Source organism: Fundulus heteroclitus, chromosome 9 (assembly GCF_011125445.2).
Source record: "Fundulus heteroclitus isolate FHET01 chromosome 9, MU-UCD_Fhet_4.1, whole genome shotgun sequence".
NCBI classification, from domain to species: Eukaryota; Metazoa; Chordata; class Actinopteri; order Cyprinodontiformes; family Fundulidae; genus Fundulus; species Fundulus heteroclitus.
Genome location: NC_046369.1, coordinates 17,245,270 through 17,262,706, shown reverse-complemented (window position 1 = coordinate 17,262,706; position 17,437 = coordinate 17,245,270). Strand labels below are relative to the sequence as shown.

The following is a 17,437-nucleotide window of genomic DNA, read 5'->3' as shown; positions in this document are numbered from 1 at the left end:
CCGTAACAATATCAGCGTTTCCCACCTTTTACAGTGACCCTCACAGTGAAAGCAAAAATGCATTGGCTGTTGCACCGTCACTGAAAAACCAGATACAACACAAGCAGCTGAAACACCACTCATTAAATGTTACTGTTTGAAGGGAAAAGCTTTATTTATGAAGTTGGAGGAAAAAAAAACTTTTCTTTTAAGTTTTGTCTGCTCACAAATTTATAATAATCTTTATTTTCTGAATGAGACAGGCATCTTCTTAAAGATAATAAGACTATGTACAAAGGGGTAACATTTTTATAGAATTCATATTCTTTAAAGTCAGAATTTATATGCATTTTCTTACTGCTAGAGTTACCTTTTAAACTACATGCCTTGGGTCAGAACCTTGTGGTTATGCTTCTAGAATTTTGTCCCAATTTTAAAAGTCTGAAAATCAGAATTAAAAGAAAAGGGTTGTATGTGTGTGTGTGTGTGTGTGTGTGTGTTTTCCATACGGAGTGTATAAATATCTGGTGACAAATGAAAGAACATACAATTTACTAGAATAGAAATATACACATAATAAGGCTGGATGATATTAGAAAATCTTGTGATGGCGATAATACTGGTAAATATTGCAACAGCATCAGCCTATTTTCTTCCTTTCCTGACTTTCTCATCTGTGCTCCATCACTCTGTGACCTTTTTAGCGTTGTGGGCAATGTCATTTGTGTTTGTTGTGAGCATCTGCTGCCTTGAGACTCTGTCCAACTGGCTAAACCGCACATTAGCATGTAAACTGCAAGTTCATAACCATTGGAATATATTAGGCTTAATTCATAAGGCTTCGGTATTCCTCAGGTCTCTGTCAGAAATATATTAACTGATCAATATTTATCATTTTGAGGATTTGAGATTTTCTTGTGATTCAGCCAACATAGTTATCCTTCTTATTGCCTTTCAATGCTTTTAAACAGTTGAATAAGCTCAATGAAACACATCTCAAAACTACTTACAGTATATTGTCATTAAATAGTATATGTAAAATATAAACTAAAGGTATATGTGCACATTTAAATGGTCCTTTATGCTTATTTTTACCTTCAGCTATTGGCTAAACAGATTCTCACGACTCCTGTTTCAGCTCAAGTTAAGACGAAAAAATTAAGCAAAACCAGCAAGGCTAAACTTAAATTCATGCAGTGCCAATGCAGACTGTCATATCTGCTTCTAAAATGTTGCCGATTTTACAACCACTAATATAATCAGCTCATTTCTGTAATGGCCAAAACAGTCTGCCACGATCAGCATACATTTGCCTCGAGTTGCCAGCACCTGTTGATGATCAGGAGCGGGTTATTTCACCTCAACACAGGCGCAGCTGCTTTCCGTACAACAATAATAACTCATATAAACATGACCCTGCTCACCTCTTAAGTGTCTAAAAAAAAAAAAAAAACCTGAGCTGACGCTTTGATCAAATCTGCCTTGTTCATTAATATAAACTCCTACTCCATAAGTTTTATGGCGTTTATCATTCTTCAGGCATTAATTAGTCTAAATGTGTCTGCCATATGAGACTGTTTCCCCCCCCCCTACTGGCTCACAAGCAATTCATTGTGTTTTCTGCAGTGTGGAAATAAAGTTCTTGTGGCTGCCAATGAAAACCAAAGCATTTGATTCAGCCATTTGGCAAACGGTGTAGGGAGCAACAAGAATAGTTACCCTCATGGGTCAGCGCTTTTGATTTTATTGCCCTAGTAAAAGACACAAGTGCACACAATGGATTTCTACATCCTGAGTATCATAATTTCCCACTGCAGTGAAATACACTGGAGCTGTGTACCAAGGGCAGTGTTCAGGTCAGCCATGTAGTGCAATTATTTAGTGAAGTTATTCAGCTGTGTGTGTGTGTGTGTCCACATGAGGGCTGTTTAAGTCTGGATTTTTTTCCAATTTGTCGGTAGATAAATAGAGTTTGAATAGATTCCATCAGGGTACATATTACGAAGTACTTGTAGGCAATAGAGACTCAAAAGCAGATTCTCCTGCTGTGAACGTGCTGATCTTTGGCACCCTAGCCTCTCTAAAAGCCAAAGAGTAGTCACTAATGCTACACAATTATCCATAAGAGAAGAGCATTTAGGCATCTATTGGAGTGAATATACTGTATCTGATTTTACTTTTGTTGCGTGTAGTGAGCATGATAATATCCCTGCTCCACACCGCTGTCCTTTACCTGAGTGAAGCAAGAGCACTGTTGCTTGACACACTATTACTTACACCTATTACAAAACAATATTATACTGTACATTGCTAATAGACCTTTCTCTATCTAAGTCTATATTGTAGTGATGTATTTAGCAATAGGCAAAAAAATATATTTAGTGATCCCTATACCAAGATATCCCTGTATTCTTTTATCCCACCTTGAGTGTTTCTGATGTGCCTTTCTACTATGGAGTCCAGATGAGTACCTGTGCGGGTATCTCCCCTTACTCCAGGATTGTTGACCAACATCTTGTTCAGTTGCTGAATGTGTGGGAGAAAAGGCTCTTGATTTTCACCAATAGAACTGCTCTGTCTCAGTGACCTTGTAACTTATATAAAGTCAGTACAAAAGCCAAGCTGTATATGTGACAAACCTTTAGGGTGTATTCACACCAGAAGAGTCTCTTTGTTCACTTGATTGGTACCAACCAAAAGCAGACTTTTTTTCTTTTTGGTGCAGTTTGGTTTCACATTGTACTTTCTGCAAGTGAACTATAACTCGTAACAAAGGCACGTTTGATGATAGTTGCTCCTATTGGACAGGAATAAATAACTTGGATGGGATGTAGTACAGACCCAGAAATTGAAGAAAACTATTATGGAAATGCTGTGTTCGGCGCCTCTGTTTTAATAACAATAATGCTGGTGAAGGGTTTTTTTTAGCTTTTTTTTGGAATAACAATAATTGTGCTGTTATTGTAGTTGCAGAATCACTGAGAGCAGGTAATTCTTTGGAGGTTTCGAAACATTTTATTTCTAATTTTGGAATGGCATCAGAAAATGCATCCTGCAAGCCAAAAAAGTCCCACAGCAATGCTTACAGCAGCGTTGCTAAGCAACAGGTATGCTTTCAGTACTACATTCACTGGCTGCGGTGGCATGTTAAGTCCAAAAACAAGTATTTGTGAGATCAAGGCTTTTTTTTGGATTCATACCAGAAGTGAAACGCACCAGAGTCGGTTTGAAAGCGGACCAAGACCACCTCAAGTGGGACTCGGTCCGGTTGTTTTGTCTGGACGAGGGTTCACTTGAGCGTATTCACACGTGGACAAAAGATCCGGCCAAAGGGGGGTAGCGAACTTTGGTCCATTTAAAGCGGACCAAATGTGGTAGATGTGAATACACGCTTAAAGGAGCTTTAACCAATGTGCACTTTGATAATAAAATATGTTTGATAAAAACACAGACAAATATAACCTGAAGAAAAGTGCTTCTCTAAACGATGATTTTATTATTTAATCCAATTGCTGTCCAGAGCAGCCTGAACCGATGTGGCAAATTAATTGCCCACTAAACGAAATAGCTAGTGACATTAGGGATTTGTAGTAACGAGCAAGTCTTACATTGTACAAATGTCTTAGAGCACTGTGGAAGACTTTTGTCCCATTCTTTGCAGAAATTCTTCAATTTGATCACATTTGAGTTTGAATAATTATTTTCTGCATTACAATTCTTAATGTTTAAACATCTAAATAATAAGCATTTTTTTAGGTATTTATGGCTCTAGTGGCTTGTTTTTTTTTTTGTTTTTTTTTACAGTGGGATGACAGGAAAGGGGGTATGAAAGAGGGGAGGGACGTGCGGCAATGGACCACAGGTTGGAATTGAACCTGGGTCAGATGCATCAAGGACTAAGGCCTCCATACATGGGTCGTGTGCACTAACCACTGCACCACCGAAGCAGGCCCAATAATGAGCATTTTTAAAAACAATACTTGGAAACTGGGTTTACATCAATAACAAAGTATGGATGGAACGGTGATGTAGAGCTCTAACATAAATATAGTTGAAAATCTTTTTATAGATTTTCTCAGTTACCTGTTTTCCAGCCTTTGAGGCAAGTCTGATGTTTTTTTCACTAGGCAATGTAGGTTGAGGGGTTGCTTTTACTTCATAGGGACTTTGAGCAGAGACCTACGTGGTTAGTGGTAAAGACAATATTAATTTTCTCTTCTGCTGTTATACTGTATTTTAAAGTCTAGGTTACTCTGGCTGTACCTAATGTGTGATTCGTTGACAAAGCTGTAACTAATTTAGTCAAAGCCCTGTGTGTCAACATAGAGGTCTATTTATACTTCCTCAATAAATCAACCTACATGAGTCAAGATCTGCTGCATTATAGTTTGAAACTAGCTGTTTTATAACACATAACCGGCTCAGTCATATATAGAGGCTGCTTAAACCGTGTTTACATAAATCCCTGCTTCGTCTGAGATCACACTTGCTCTGCACCATTTGGTTACTCTATTGACTCACTGGACTGCACTCCTCCTCCCACCTCAGTGGAATTAGGTAAAGATAGTCTTCACCCACTGAAAATGCTTCTTCACGGGTGCCAAAGCTTGCCATGTTAAATTGAGAAATTTTTGTTATGTCTCTATTCCTCTGCGTTTGTTTCACAGGTTTGATTTTTGGAGACATCAAGGGCATGTTTATAGAAAATTCTTCAGACACTCTCTCACTATTGCTCCTTTCTGTAATTTTACCAAGACATTTGGAAAACTATGTTGCCACCACAACAGACTGTTTTTTATCAAAAGTGCCTTTAAAATCTTTTGGGATACAGTAGTAGATAAAAACCAAGCAAGGTTTCATTAGTATAAGAACCCAGCTTACGGCAAGGATTTGGGGCAATGCATGGAAGAGGTCCCTGTCCTGAAAAGCTTCAATTGTCCTGATTTTGGTTTGCCTTTTAGCTAATCAGGATCGGATACCTTTCCCCTTTCAGAATATTCAGCTTAAAAAACTTAAACGACATCAAACAAAAATACCACTACTGGTATTGCTGGTGCAAAAACATGTTAAATATTGGTATTATCATCATTATGATAATCATAAATATAACAATGTAATGCTTCTTTATAATTTCTTTTGAGATACAGACACAGAAAACAGGTGTGTGTTCATAGAAACTTTTAGCTATTTTTTATACTCAAGGCATCAGCAATATATCACGATGTCACGTCACAATTTTTACATAAAAGTTATGATCCCAGATTTTAGCACAACATCCATATTTAAAAAGACTGTTCAGACAGAGAACAGTTCTGCACAGATACAGAGCCCATAATGCATTTACCAACTTGTGTGAAGTACAAAAGACATTTTAGCGACTTGAAGTACCCTCAGACTCAAACTGTTTAGCTACATTCAAATCCTGTATTCTAATTTAAAAGCTAAACAACAATATGCAGATAAAATTGACTTGTATAACATATCATCTCTTTTATAAAGCTAAAGGCTGGTTCACACAGCAGGATAATTTGCGGGATTTTCTCCCCGATCTTCCCCTTCCGACATCCCCTGACTATCGGGGTGGTTCTTCCCTGCTGTGTGTGTTATTAAACGTGATCTGGTACGCTCGGAAGGACGTCACAAGACGTCAGCTGGCCAAATTAGAGAAATATTTTGTGCTAAATCAGGCACAGAAAACTATATTAGAAAACCTAAAATGAAATATAGAATAAACAAGAGCCAAAGGTAATAGCAGTTTTAAAGTATTTGTGTTTATTGCACAGTTTGTCATTGTGGTAGCATTAGCTGTTTAGCTGAGGTTAGCTGAATTATTAATTGCTTGGTTAGCCTTTTCCACTGGCAATCCTGCAGGGAGCTGTTTCTTTCACCAACAGACATGCTAACACTCATAGCTTGCAACCAATTAATCTAAAAAACATTATTTGCAAATACAATTACCCTAAAGAGCAACATGTGACTCTCGTGAATTGAGGCCATCTTAGTAGAATTTTATTTTTATTTTTTTTTTTTTCATCTTGTATCGTTACAGTGAATTTAAATGCATGAATGAGATGATGGAAGACTTTTGTGATGTGTAACCATGACTTTTGGCTGTCAAAACTGTAAAACAAATTTTGGAACACTATGTGTCAGTCTTTCCTACATTCACATTATCAAGTAAAACAAGAATTTGTGTACTGTTTTTTATTATGACACCTACAGTATATCTGTTTTCAGTTGAGTGAAAGTTGCAATTATCTTATCATGACTTGTGGTGATCATTTGGAAAGAACAACATTTTTGAGTGAATTATTAGCATCTCTTCTCACTGTTGTCGGCTAAATGGAGCTTTAGCTAATAATTATTTTCTTAGTTAAGAGATTTGTCACCCTCTTAAACAAGTTAGAAAAAAAAGGAAATGTGCAAATCGCTAAGTCTGAAGTGATGGCTATATGGATAATCATCTCTGTAAACGTCAAAGATGTTCAGTTTGTCTCACATTGTAGCAAAGTGTCACACTAAGAGACTGAGGCTGTGGATAGCTGAAGAAATGTCTGACTTTCTTAATTGACCTCAGAAATAACAGCCAATTAACTTTCTCTCCGTCGGTAATCAATTGATGTTAAATCCTACAATAAATGGCACATTTTCAGTCCTGCTAGAAGTAAACTTCATTTACATCCTTTTCTTCTGGATGAAACTGTGTCAAAGCCATTGTTGCTTTTCAGCTTTTGTTGTCTCTGCCTTTGAACAAGCAAATATGCACAGCATCCCCGCCACCAGTTTGTGTGTGTGTGGAAAGCAAATTGTATTGTGCTTGGTAGGAGCCAAGGTTAAAAGGAGCTGTACAAGTGTAGGCCAATTTAGATTATCTTCCTCTGTGTATTTATATCTCCCGATTCCAGCTGAGTTATGGTGCACACTGTTCTGAATCTCACTGTTTTCTCGTTACATTCCTTGATGTGCAGTGGGAGCTTAAATCTATCAGCTGTAACAGTGTTAGTATGTTTTAATTTTCTGTTAATTAGAACTCTGAGCGTGCACGTTTGTGGGGATTTGCTCTTATCAAGTGCAGTATGCAGTCAGCAAGCCAGTTGTGCTGCTTCGTGGCCACAGCCTTTGGCTTCTCCAACTCTCAAGCATCATCATCAACTCTGTCTGTGCTCCAGGAGGGAGCTGCGTGCTTTGATAAGAACAAATCATAAGTGGATGGCTGGGAACACGACATTATTTCCTGCCGCCATATCAATAAAAATAGATCAATTCACTGCTGATGCGCTGCTATTTGTGAATGCGAGCAGGGTAATCAGGAGTTCAATACGATGTCTAATTGTTATGCATCTTCTGTTCAGCCTTAAACTTGAGAGCTCTTAACCACAAACAAGTGCTCTCCACTCATCTACCTTGGAATACAGCAATCCGTGTGCAATACACTGTGATTTGGGGTGATGTGTTTGTATTCTGTGTGGACACTTTGTAAGTACTTTGCTTCCATTTTTCTCTTTCCAGCCAGGAAGTATGACAGCGGCGAGTATCTTAACATCACCGGCATCACAAGGGACCAGGCTGGAGACTACGAATGCAGCGCTTTAAATGACATTGCCTCTCCTGACACCAAAACAGTAAAAGTCACAGTCAACTGTAAGTGTATCTCTTTCTTCTTCTTCTTTTTATAGCAAGCTCCTTCTCGCACACGCAAGGAAAGGGACAGGGGCTGCCTGAACTGACACAGGTGTCGCATCCCTGCCACTGCTCTTCAAAAAAGTACATCTCGTGGTAGTTTGAGAAAGTAGAAAACCAGAGGTTCAAGTTTCTTAATATTTAATGTGAGAATTTCCTTTTTGTCTGTGCGGGGAGGTGATTAATTTGCGCAAAAGAAAGGTCTGACTGTTCTAAGCGCTATTCCATTATGCAGGTAATGAGTCTTTAAAAGTGTAAGAAGACAGTAATGAGGAGCCCAGGCATTAATGAATGATGCCGGGCTTCAGCTGCCGTGGTCACATGGAATTCAGCACCACTAGGAATGAGCAGGAACAGGGGCTTGACAATTATGGCCGATCCTTCTTTCTTTAAAAGCGCCCCTTCATCGCACTGTTGATCAGGGAGGTTTCTGCATAAAACTCCTGGGCTGGATCTCTCTTCTTGGCATAACTTATCAGCCTGTCTGTTGCAGAGATGTAAGGGGAGGGGCAGGAGTGAAAAGAAAAGAGGCTCTGCTACTGATTCATATTCTGAAAAGCTAATCATGCAAGTTTTCTCATTTAACTTCCAGAAAATTGGGTTATTTTATTTCATACAGTTTTGATTACCTAATTATTTTTTTACAGCTTTGTGTCTAGCAGTCCCTGTACTGTATTTCCACCTCACCGTATTGAAACAGTGCTTATTTCAACTTTCTTATAAAACCAAGCCCTGGCACCATTATTTCAGTCTAATGTTTGGCTCTAATGAGCTGGACCTGAGTGCAGTTTCAGGGACCAGTTATTTATAGCTCTATTGAGACATGGGTTCAAGGATGAAAAGTGCTTTGACAACCGGTAACGTCTTTGTGTTACAGAAGAAAGGAGATATTCTCAGTAGTTGATAGGGCATGTCGCAGCCAGACGCTGCATTTTAAAGTAAGACTGCAGGGGTTTGTCGCTTTAGTCTAAAAAAAATAAATAAATAAGTGAATAGATTAGGCAAAATTTCCTTCACTATGAGACAAAGTATGCACAGCACAAGCATCGAAAAGACCCTTGAAACTGGAGTTTGCTGCAGCCGGTCAAGTGTTGAGGCAGTGTTTGCCTCCTGGCCCCAGTTATCTGAGCCTCATAAAGCTACAGAGCTGTCCCTGATACTCTTTCTTTGTTATTGATTTGCCCTCCAGAGGAGAACAGCGCTAATACCTTTTTTAAACACTTTAAGTAGTATTTTATAAATTTGTTCCCTCATTGTTTCATGTTATTTGATCATTTATCTTTATGTTCCCTTTGGTGCAACTAAAACTTTGCTTGAATTCTAGCACCCAAGAAATAAGATGGAAAATCTATAACCAGTGAGAACCTAGATCATACATCTGTCTTATGGACTGAAACACTCTAAATGCTAAATGCACTACACTCCCTATTTTGATATCCTGCATTATACATAGCATGCACTTCTGTTGCGGTGTGATACAGTATAAAGTTCTGAATGAACAATCAAACTTAGCTTTAACGAGTTAGTTGTAAATACTTGGTAAATATTGCTATAATAATACTATTTAGAATAAATGTGCATTTTCCTCACTTCTTTTGCTCATTGGTGGTTTTAGCAGTCTGTGTGACTGTAGCATCATGGCTAGTGTAATCTGTATCGGGTGTGGGCATTTACAACAGCAAGAGTCCATCCAGCAAGCAGCGTGTTACATTGGTAGGTAAAGTGGGGATTCTGGATACTTGGAATATAGTCTCCAACAATTATTGTATTCCAAAAAGGCCATTGTGAAATTGTTCTTGAACACGTCAGTTTTATTTTTTTATTGTTCGTATAAATAAATGAAAATAAAGCAGAGCTTATTTATGCCTGCACAGGTGGTATGGGGTGTGTGACAGAGGAGGAGAAGAGTGACAAGAATGATCTGTCTGGTCCAAAGGTTGCCGAATGGAGTTCAAATTTAGAGCTTTATGATAATGTCTTTGCCTCCACCACTGCGAGAACGACAAGGAGGATTTTAAAATACAATGCTGGTGACTTTTGATTGCAGCGAAATTATTTTTATAAGTTATAGGATATTTGCACTGACCAGATTCAGCTCAGCGCCAATGAGGAAAGCAGAGAGCTTTGATCTGCGCCGACATACACACGGTGGTTCGATCAACGCAGCTACTGGTGCACTTGCAAAAAAACTTGTAGTGCATGTAAAATGAGAGAACACCTCGCTAAATCCATGGATCTTGATTAAATACAGCATGCCCGTCTATGACTTTATTGTTTCTTCCCTTCTGACGTGTTCATTGTTTGAAAATAGTAAAAGAGTTTATAGTCCAACAACTTGGGTTTAAATGAAAATTCAATTAGGGAAATGTGTGTTTTCTGTGTACAGGAAAATGAAAGGGCTCTGTTTGACCATTAGTACTAAAATATAAGTATATATAGAACTGTGGGGGAAAAACTTTGTAATTAACTTAAAATGCCGAAAACATCCAGCCAAGATTTTCCCATTTGATATCTGGTACTTGCAGATATTCCCCACAAACTTAATAAATGCTTTATGTTCACGTTATAGCCACAATGAACAGATCCAGTGTGCGGGAAATCACAAACACTCTGGCTGACTAAACGCTGCAGCAGCGGGATTTAACACTGCAGCTCCCCGATGAGACTTGCTGTGAGCAGCTCTCCACCGCTCCCAACAAGTCCGAATACAGAATCAAAATTGGCTCATAACATTGATAAACTGACTGCACAGATGAAGTGCAGTCAGTTTACAACATTTTAAAAATACTTTTTTCTGATAAATTAAGAGTATAAAATCGATATAGTTGTAAACTTGTCATCTTCTTACTCAGGGGTCACCAACATGGTGCCAGTAAGGACTGTATGTGGTGCCCTCAAGCATGTTCAAAAAATAGCACAACCCTCCAGTGAGCTGCATCTGAAATGTTATTTCATTTAGTTGCTCTTACTGTGTAATACTTGTATTGACATTGATTTAAAAGGATAAATGCATCAAAAACACGTTTATATAACATAAAGTTAAGGTGAGCTCTGACTCTTTATGTTCAAAAGTCAGTACAGGTAGCCCTTCATATGACACAGTACCAATGAAGAGCTCTCAACTTCTAAAAGGTCAGTGATCCCTGTTCTTAACACTCCTTACGCCCCCTTGTGGCAGACAATTTTTCCTGCTGCACATAACCCCACCCATTGAACGAAGCCCCAGGCTTCCTACCCTCAGACCAGGACCTATTTCCCTTGTAAGTACATCCCAGGGAAAGTGAAATCCCCCATATGGAAACATGCAGGGGGCTTTTGAGGTCTATTGGAAAAGGGCCTATAGTATTAATTTTTGGATAAACAGGAAATCATGCAATTGTCATTCCAGTTAGAGTTTGGTAAGCAACTCTTCATGGGGAAAAGAAAAGCTCTGATGAACTTACTTCAGTACAGCACCCTGCAGAGATGTTGTTATTATGCCAGCAGGACCACACATCAAAAATGTTGCAATAAGTAAAGCCCAGTGCACAGACAGTTCAATAGTTGTTACTTTTAGAAGTTATTCTGTGTTGACTGATTCGTTTTTAAATGCCAAGCCCCACAGCTCTCTTGACATTCCTCCTGTCGTGTTCGCAAACATTTTCAGGACCTCACACTATAGATAGTTGTTAGTCCTCAGGTAGAATTCAAAGTTAATTCATCACAAACATTTTTTTAAACACAAGCTGTTTGACTATGGGACTTTTTTTTATACATTTGTGATTAATTATTCTGTACCTTCCCTTAACATTTCCACTAACTTCTCGATATGGAGAAACTGGTCCTAGATCAGCAGAACAGAAACGGATTTCCTTTCACTTTCCAAAAACTGCTCTTGAGTCCATGCAAAACATCCATCTGCTCATTGTGCTCACCCCCTACTGGACGTCAGCCAAGACTGAGCATTTTTGATGGATCTCTGGCGAACACTTTATCTAAAATCTAACTGGAGACTGCTATTTTTAGATTGTGATTGATTCAACTTTCTCAGATTACTCTTTTCTTTCCCCCATCCTTTACAAAGGAGCCCACTGAGCAAGGGGGCCCTAGGCCCATGCCTGAAGAAAATATCTGTTGCTGTCAGGAACAGACAGGAGAGATTTCAGCATCCTGGACATTATTGGTCAGTCAGTTAGTACTATACACCATGTAATCCTGATGAAATGCTGTGTAAATCTTAAATTCAAAAAGAGTTTTTTTGTTGCTCTTTATGAAACATGTGCTCCTTTTGCTCAAATTAATGAAAGGTAAATTCTGGGTTCATCATTATATATTTTGTAAAGCTTATTTATTCCTGTGGGAATAATATCAATTTGATCATAAACTGTTTACATGATTGAATACCTTTCAGGTGAAAGGATGTTCTCATTTTGTAAAACATGAAATTTAAAAACTTCAAAATTAAGTAAAGAAAGAAATTTGTGCGGGAAAATAAATTTTTGAAGAAAACATTATTGGGTACAAGTGATCGTTTTTTAAGATTCCCTTAAAGCTATTTAGTAGCTTTATTGAACTGATATGCAGTCCATTGCCTTTCCAAATTACATCTCCCTTGCTGCACTTTTGCTGTATATGATGTTTTAATGTATAACTCTTAAGATGTTATTTATCTGTGCGATACTACAGTTTGCATACATATTAATGACTGCTTTTATTTATTATGTTATACATTTTTCGTAATTTTTGATATGTGCTTTGAGTTATGGCCACCACTGATTCATACAGAGTCACTTTTCTTGCTTCACAGCCACCTCTCACATGAAAGGTGCTGAGTTTTATTGCAGCTGTTTAGCATTCAAACTGCTGTGCATCCATTAAACACAAATAAACAAAACATTAAGCTGACATTAAAGAAGAAGAGCCTTGGTTTTTAGTGACTTTAAATGGGGGAAAAAAGGTATTTGTAAGATGCGGCCTTCAATGTGTCTCTTTAAAGAACAAAGCCTTTTTTAACAAACATTTAATGTTTGTAATTGGACGTCTTTGCTTTCTTTTTAAATGGTAATAGTGGCACGTACATCACGCTCCAATATTAGGAAAGCAGGAGGAACTAATTGAAGTTGTCCACTGGAACGCCTGATTTCAGTCAGAGCAAGCAGAGCTTGAGCCAGCTGGTAGCCTCTCTCCGCTGCCGCGTCTCCACCTGGAGCAGATCTTCCGCTGTGAAGTTAAAAGGGGAGCTTTTGGATCAAGTCCTAATCTATTGTGCACCGTCCATGCTCTGCTGTCGCACATTAGGCCACATTCATGAGCCTCACAAGCATAGTGGTGTCTTTGATGAGAGCTAAATTTACCAATTTTTTTTAATTGATATGAGGACGTTAGCTTTTATTTGAGTTAAAACAAGAAAGGAATCTTACAAGGCGAAAGACCAAGACGTTTATGTTCTAGACAAAAACAAAACAAAAGGAGTGTTGTTCAGTTTATCTAATTAAATCAAGCTCTTGATTTTGTAAAAGGGTCTCTAGAGGATATTACAGGTGTTGCTTCTGTTTAGTTAGTCAACAATGTGAAAATGATTTCAAGGTGTTTAACCTCATCTACATACAACTGAATGTGGACCATTTTTCTTTCTTTCTTTCTTTCTTTCACATGTCCATCCATCCATCCATCCATCCATTTTCTTACTCGCTTATCCCTCATGGGGTCGCGACTTTCACATGTATACTTAGATAATGTAAATAACCTTTATGGTGTGCACTGACACCCCACCCCCACCCTTTTACCACATTAGTATCGATCTGTTATTTTCTTTCTAATAGCCACTTAATGAAATGAAGTCATAAAGATCAATTTGTCAGGCCTGCCCCAGTTATTTTTAATCACGCTATCTGAACAGCGTAGGATCCAGGGGCACTGACATTTCATGGGTTAACAGTTTAATTAAATATGTACAAGTTCCTTCAAAACAATGTTCTTTTTTTTAAAGTTAAGAGTACAGTTGACCTCGGAGCTAATTGCAGATTAAGGCCACTAATTAAACTGAGTAAACCTGAGTAATGAAAATAAAATTGAGCTAGAGCATATTTGCAGCTTTAATAGGAGCAGGCTGCTAAGCCGGCAGTTTGCCTTTCTATGATATGGTGGTTTAGAGAGAGCCGATTTGCGGCACTGTCACTGTGCATGTGTTGCAGAACTTGTAACCTCGGCTTGGATTTCTCCAAAGCTCAAAAGACCACTTTGATTAAATTACTTGCCTGAGTGGGCTTCTTGCCTTTATTCGCGCTGTGATAAATGAATGCCGACTGAATACTTTTATCAGCTAAACCTGAAAGATGGCTGTCATCCAGAAGGTCGCCCTGGAATCAGATTGGCTGAGGGCCCCTGCTTGGTGAAAGGATATTTCAGCTGTGATTTTACCCGATGAAATTCGATCTCCGACCTACTTTTGAAATTTACATATTCATCTTCACTGCAGGTGGGTGCTGTTATTGGCTGAAATTCTCCCCACACAGTCAGATTCAAAAGCATAAATATCACATCTCAGCAGCTAAGTTGCAGGGATGAGTGAGAAGTAAACCACGGTGGAACACCTCCGCCTGCGATCAAAAGCCGGCGTTTCATTAATTAATGAAGCCACCTAGTTTCAGAATCAAGGCGTTCATCACTAACTGAGTAGATAAAACATTAACAGCAATCTGTTTCCCTTTCAAGAGGAGAAATCAAAGGTGTCTGACCTTGCTAAGCAGTTTACAAGGCTCTTCCCCCGCATACAAATTTGTCAGCTATTCTACAACATCGTGTTACGAGATGACATTTGACAGTTTGCATAAAGTTTATTTTTTCTTTGTCACTGGTAAAATAAAGCTCAGACATTTTCTCTGTCTTTTGCTGCACTTTATGCCATTTTGTTTTATTGTATTTGCATGCACACCACCTACTCTGATCCTATTTGTACACTCGTGTAGTATTCACAAAGCTGCCACAGATCAGTTACCGAGCCAGAAAAATGTCACAATAGCTTGGGCGTACTTCAAAACTGCATCCAAACGCGTACAGGCTGTAGTTTCATGACTAATAATGTATGAGGGCCTAAATTTGCATACAAGCAGCACATATGAATTATTCTCTGTATATTTATGAAGCTGTTTATTCATATATTTCCTTCATAAATTTCATGAAATTGTATGAGAACATGAGCTATATTTATAGTCACATTTTTGCACATGAGTTGAAAACGTTACGTTCCCCCAATTAATCCTTTACGTTCAAAAATGTTGAACAACAAATTAAGAGGCACAATGAAGCAGAAGTAAAGAAAAAGCATAATGCTTATGCCTAATTTGACAGCGATGCATAAAAGTGAAAAAGAACAGGGAATTGGTTTTAGTTTGTTTATGCCTGTGCATGCCTGTCCTTTTAATTTTGTCCATAGTTTCTGAAACACAAATTGATCAAATAGAAATGCAGCAAAAACAATCAGCTCGGCAAGTTTTGAGTAAATTAGCCTGCTGAAGTAATAACAAAAGAGACAGCTAACTTACAAACAAGGGGCTGAAATTCCCATCCGCTCCCACAAAGACAGCAACAAAGCTATGTTGGAACAAGTTTCTTACACAGCTCTCAAAAAACAGCCTGGGAAGCTTAAAAATGAGCCAATAATCATTGTGAAGCAGAAGATCACAGTAATCTCCAATTATTCATCATGTAATTAGGACCTTTTTTTGGCATGTATCATAAAGATGTGTACAAAAGTATTAAAATAAAGTGTTGTGCTGGTGAATTGGTGACCCCAAGATGTGACACTCTATGTTGCAGTCTGCAACAGTCTACTTAAATCCTAGTCTCAAACAAGTGTCCTTGTTTGTCACCAGTTATTTATACATTTTTTAATTATTGCTGTGATATAGACAGATATGTAGATCCTAAACAAGTAGCCATTTGCATGATGCACGAGCATTAAAACAAATCTGGTGACTTGAATGTCATGTTTTCTTGTCTTTCCCATTTTGAAGACTGGCAAAGAGAATCAGGCCTCTGCGTCATGTCATATTTATATGGAAGCAATAGCTTCTAACGACCCAGGACAGTGACGGGTGGGTCATTGATTTGTGTCTGACTTAAAATGCACCTAGGAGGATGGGCCTCCATGTCCTTAAAAACAGCAGCGCACCAACTGCAGGTTGCTTAAGTGTGAGCCTCCAGAATTGACAAAGAGTCCTGGATAGGTGTGGAAACGTTTTCAGAAAGAACTGAGCGAAAGTCCGATTTGCCTCCAATTTAAGCCTGTTTGCTGTAGCTGAATATTTTGAAAGACTTCACACATATTTATCATGGGCATCAATATTTGTGGAAGGCGCTGTTTTAAAAAAATCTGCAATTGTTTTTGTGAAATATCGGACAAAGTACTACTCATGCATGAGCAACATGAATTTTACCTTCCGACTTCCAGGTTACCCTGAATGGAGCAAAACTGGAAGTTAAACCTAAATGATGACACCGATGAGTCGGAATATTTTACTCTGGGTTGTTTTTTTTTTTTAAATCTCTTTTACTGTCTATCTGTTTAATAATTGACGTTTCAGAAAGTTCTCTGCAGTCAAACTTTGCTGACGTGCCCCTTTAATGGCGTAGCAGCCGAGCAATTTACAGCAAAGTGACCATGAGCACCTCAAATCTGACCTTTCAGAGACATTTAGATCTATCCTTCAAGTACCTTTAAAATGCCCTTGCTGGACTCTTAGCTATAATAACCTCTCGTCCCACAGTGATGGCATCCTGAGTGAGTCTTTAGAACAGTGGTGTCCAGTGTCCCCCATGGACTGGTGTACCTGCATGTTTTAGACGTCTCCCTGGATCAACACAACCTCGTTTAAATGCCTATGAATTTGTGTCAAAGTATATCTTATTAGGGTGATCCTGTGAAACGTACATAGAAATTCAAGAAAGTCTTTAAAGAGTGATTGTTGTGTTTAAACTCTGAAGTCCAAGCTCGTGTTTTTAATCTTCAGGATTATTATGGGTGTGAAAGCAGAGGTAAGCAGCTAAAGCCAGAGGAGCAGTTATAATTAATTATTCTCTCTACTTTAAAGAGTACTGCATGATGAAAAAGAATGGATTATGTTCTCTCATTGGCTTTTTAATGTGGCACATACTGTCCAGAGTAAACATAGGATTTGTGATGAGGCTTGTGAAGAAGCTGCAAAACAGCTGAGCGGTGTGACCTGACTCAGAGAAAGAAAACTAAACAAAAAAAACACAAAAACGGGGAGAAACACTGACGGCTAAAATGAAACTTGAGAAAATACATACTACACTGATAATGACAATACACAGATAATGCACAATACATGTTTTTGTGCAAAAACTTTAGATACATTTAATTGAGCTCAGAATCGCTCGGTAACTTTAAAAGGACAAGCAGTTTTTATTTCTGTTTTTTTCATACTGTCTCTTTTCTTTACATTTTGATTCACCCCATCATATCACGCTTAAATAACGTGAAGAACATGTTTACCCCCGTTCAGTAGAATGGAGTCAGTGCACCGACTTCCACCATCCATTCTCTTCCTTTTAAACACGAGTTAGTGTGTTAGAAAAGGCTGCGTATGTGCTTTGCACATACACATTGTTTATGCATCCACCCCCTGAAGTTTTAATTGGGTTCCTCCGACACACTGTTGGTCTTTGTTTCAAGTTCTTTTATCCATGCTGTTTTCATCCACACTAGAAGCGTCTACACGACCCCTTCCCTTCCTTTTTTAATTAAGGTTAGGGGTTTAACTCTACACAGATAGAC

General features: G+C 38.4%; 1 protein-coding gene across 1 annotated transcript in view; it reads left to right on the top strand.

Annotated features, from left to right (window-relative positions):
* The window catches only part of LOC105928627 (neuronal growth regulator 1), a 252,113-nt gene that overhangs the window by 158,407 nt on the left and 76,269 nt on the right, over positions 1-17,437 (top strand). Inside the window, exon 6 of the mRNA XM_036141664.1 lies at positions 7,489-7,620. Within this exon, the coding sequence (XP_035997557.1) occupies positions 7,489-7,620 (132 nt within the window). The remainder of the gene's footprint in view (positions 1-7,488; positions 7,621-17,437) is intronic.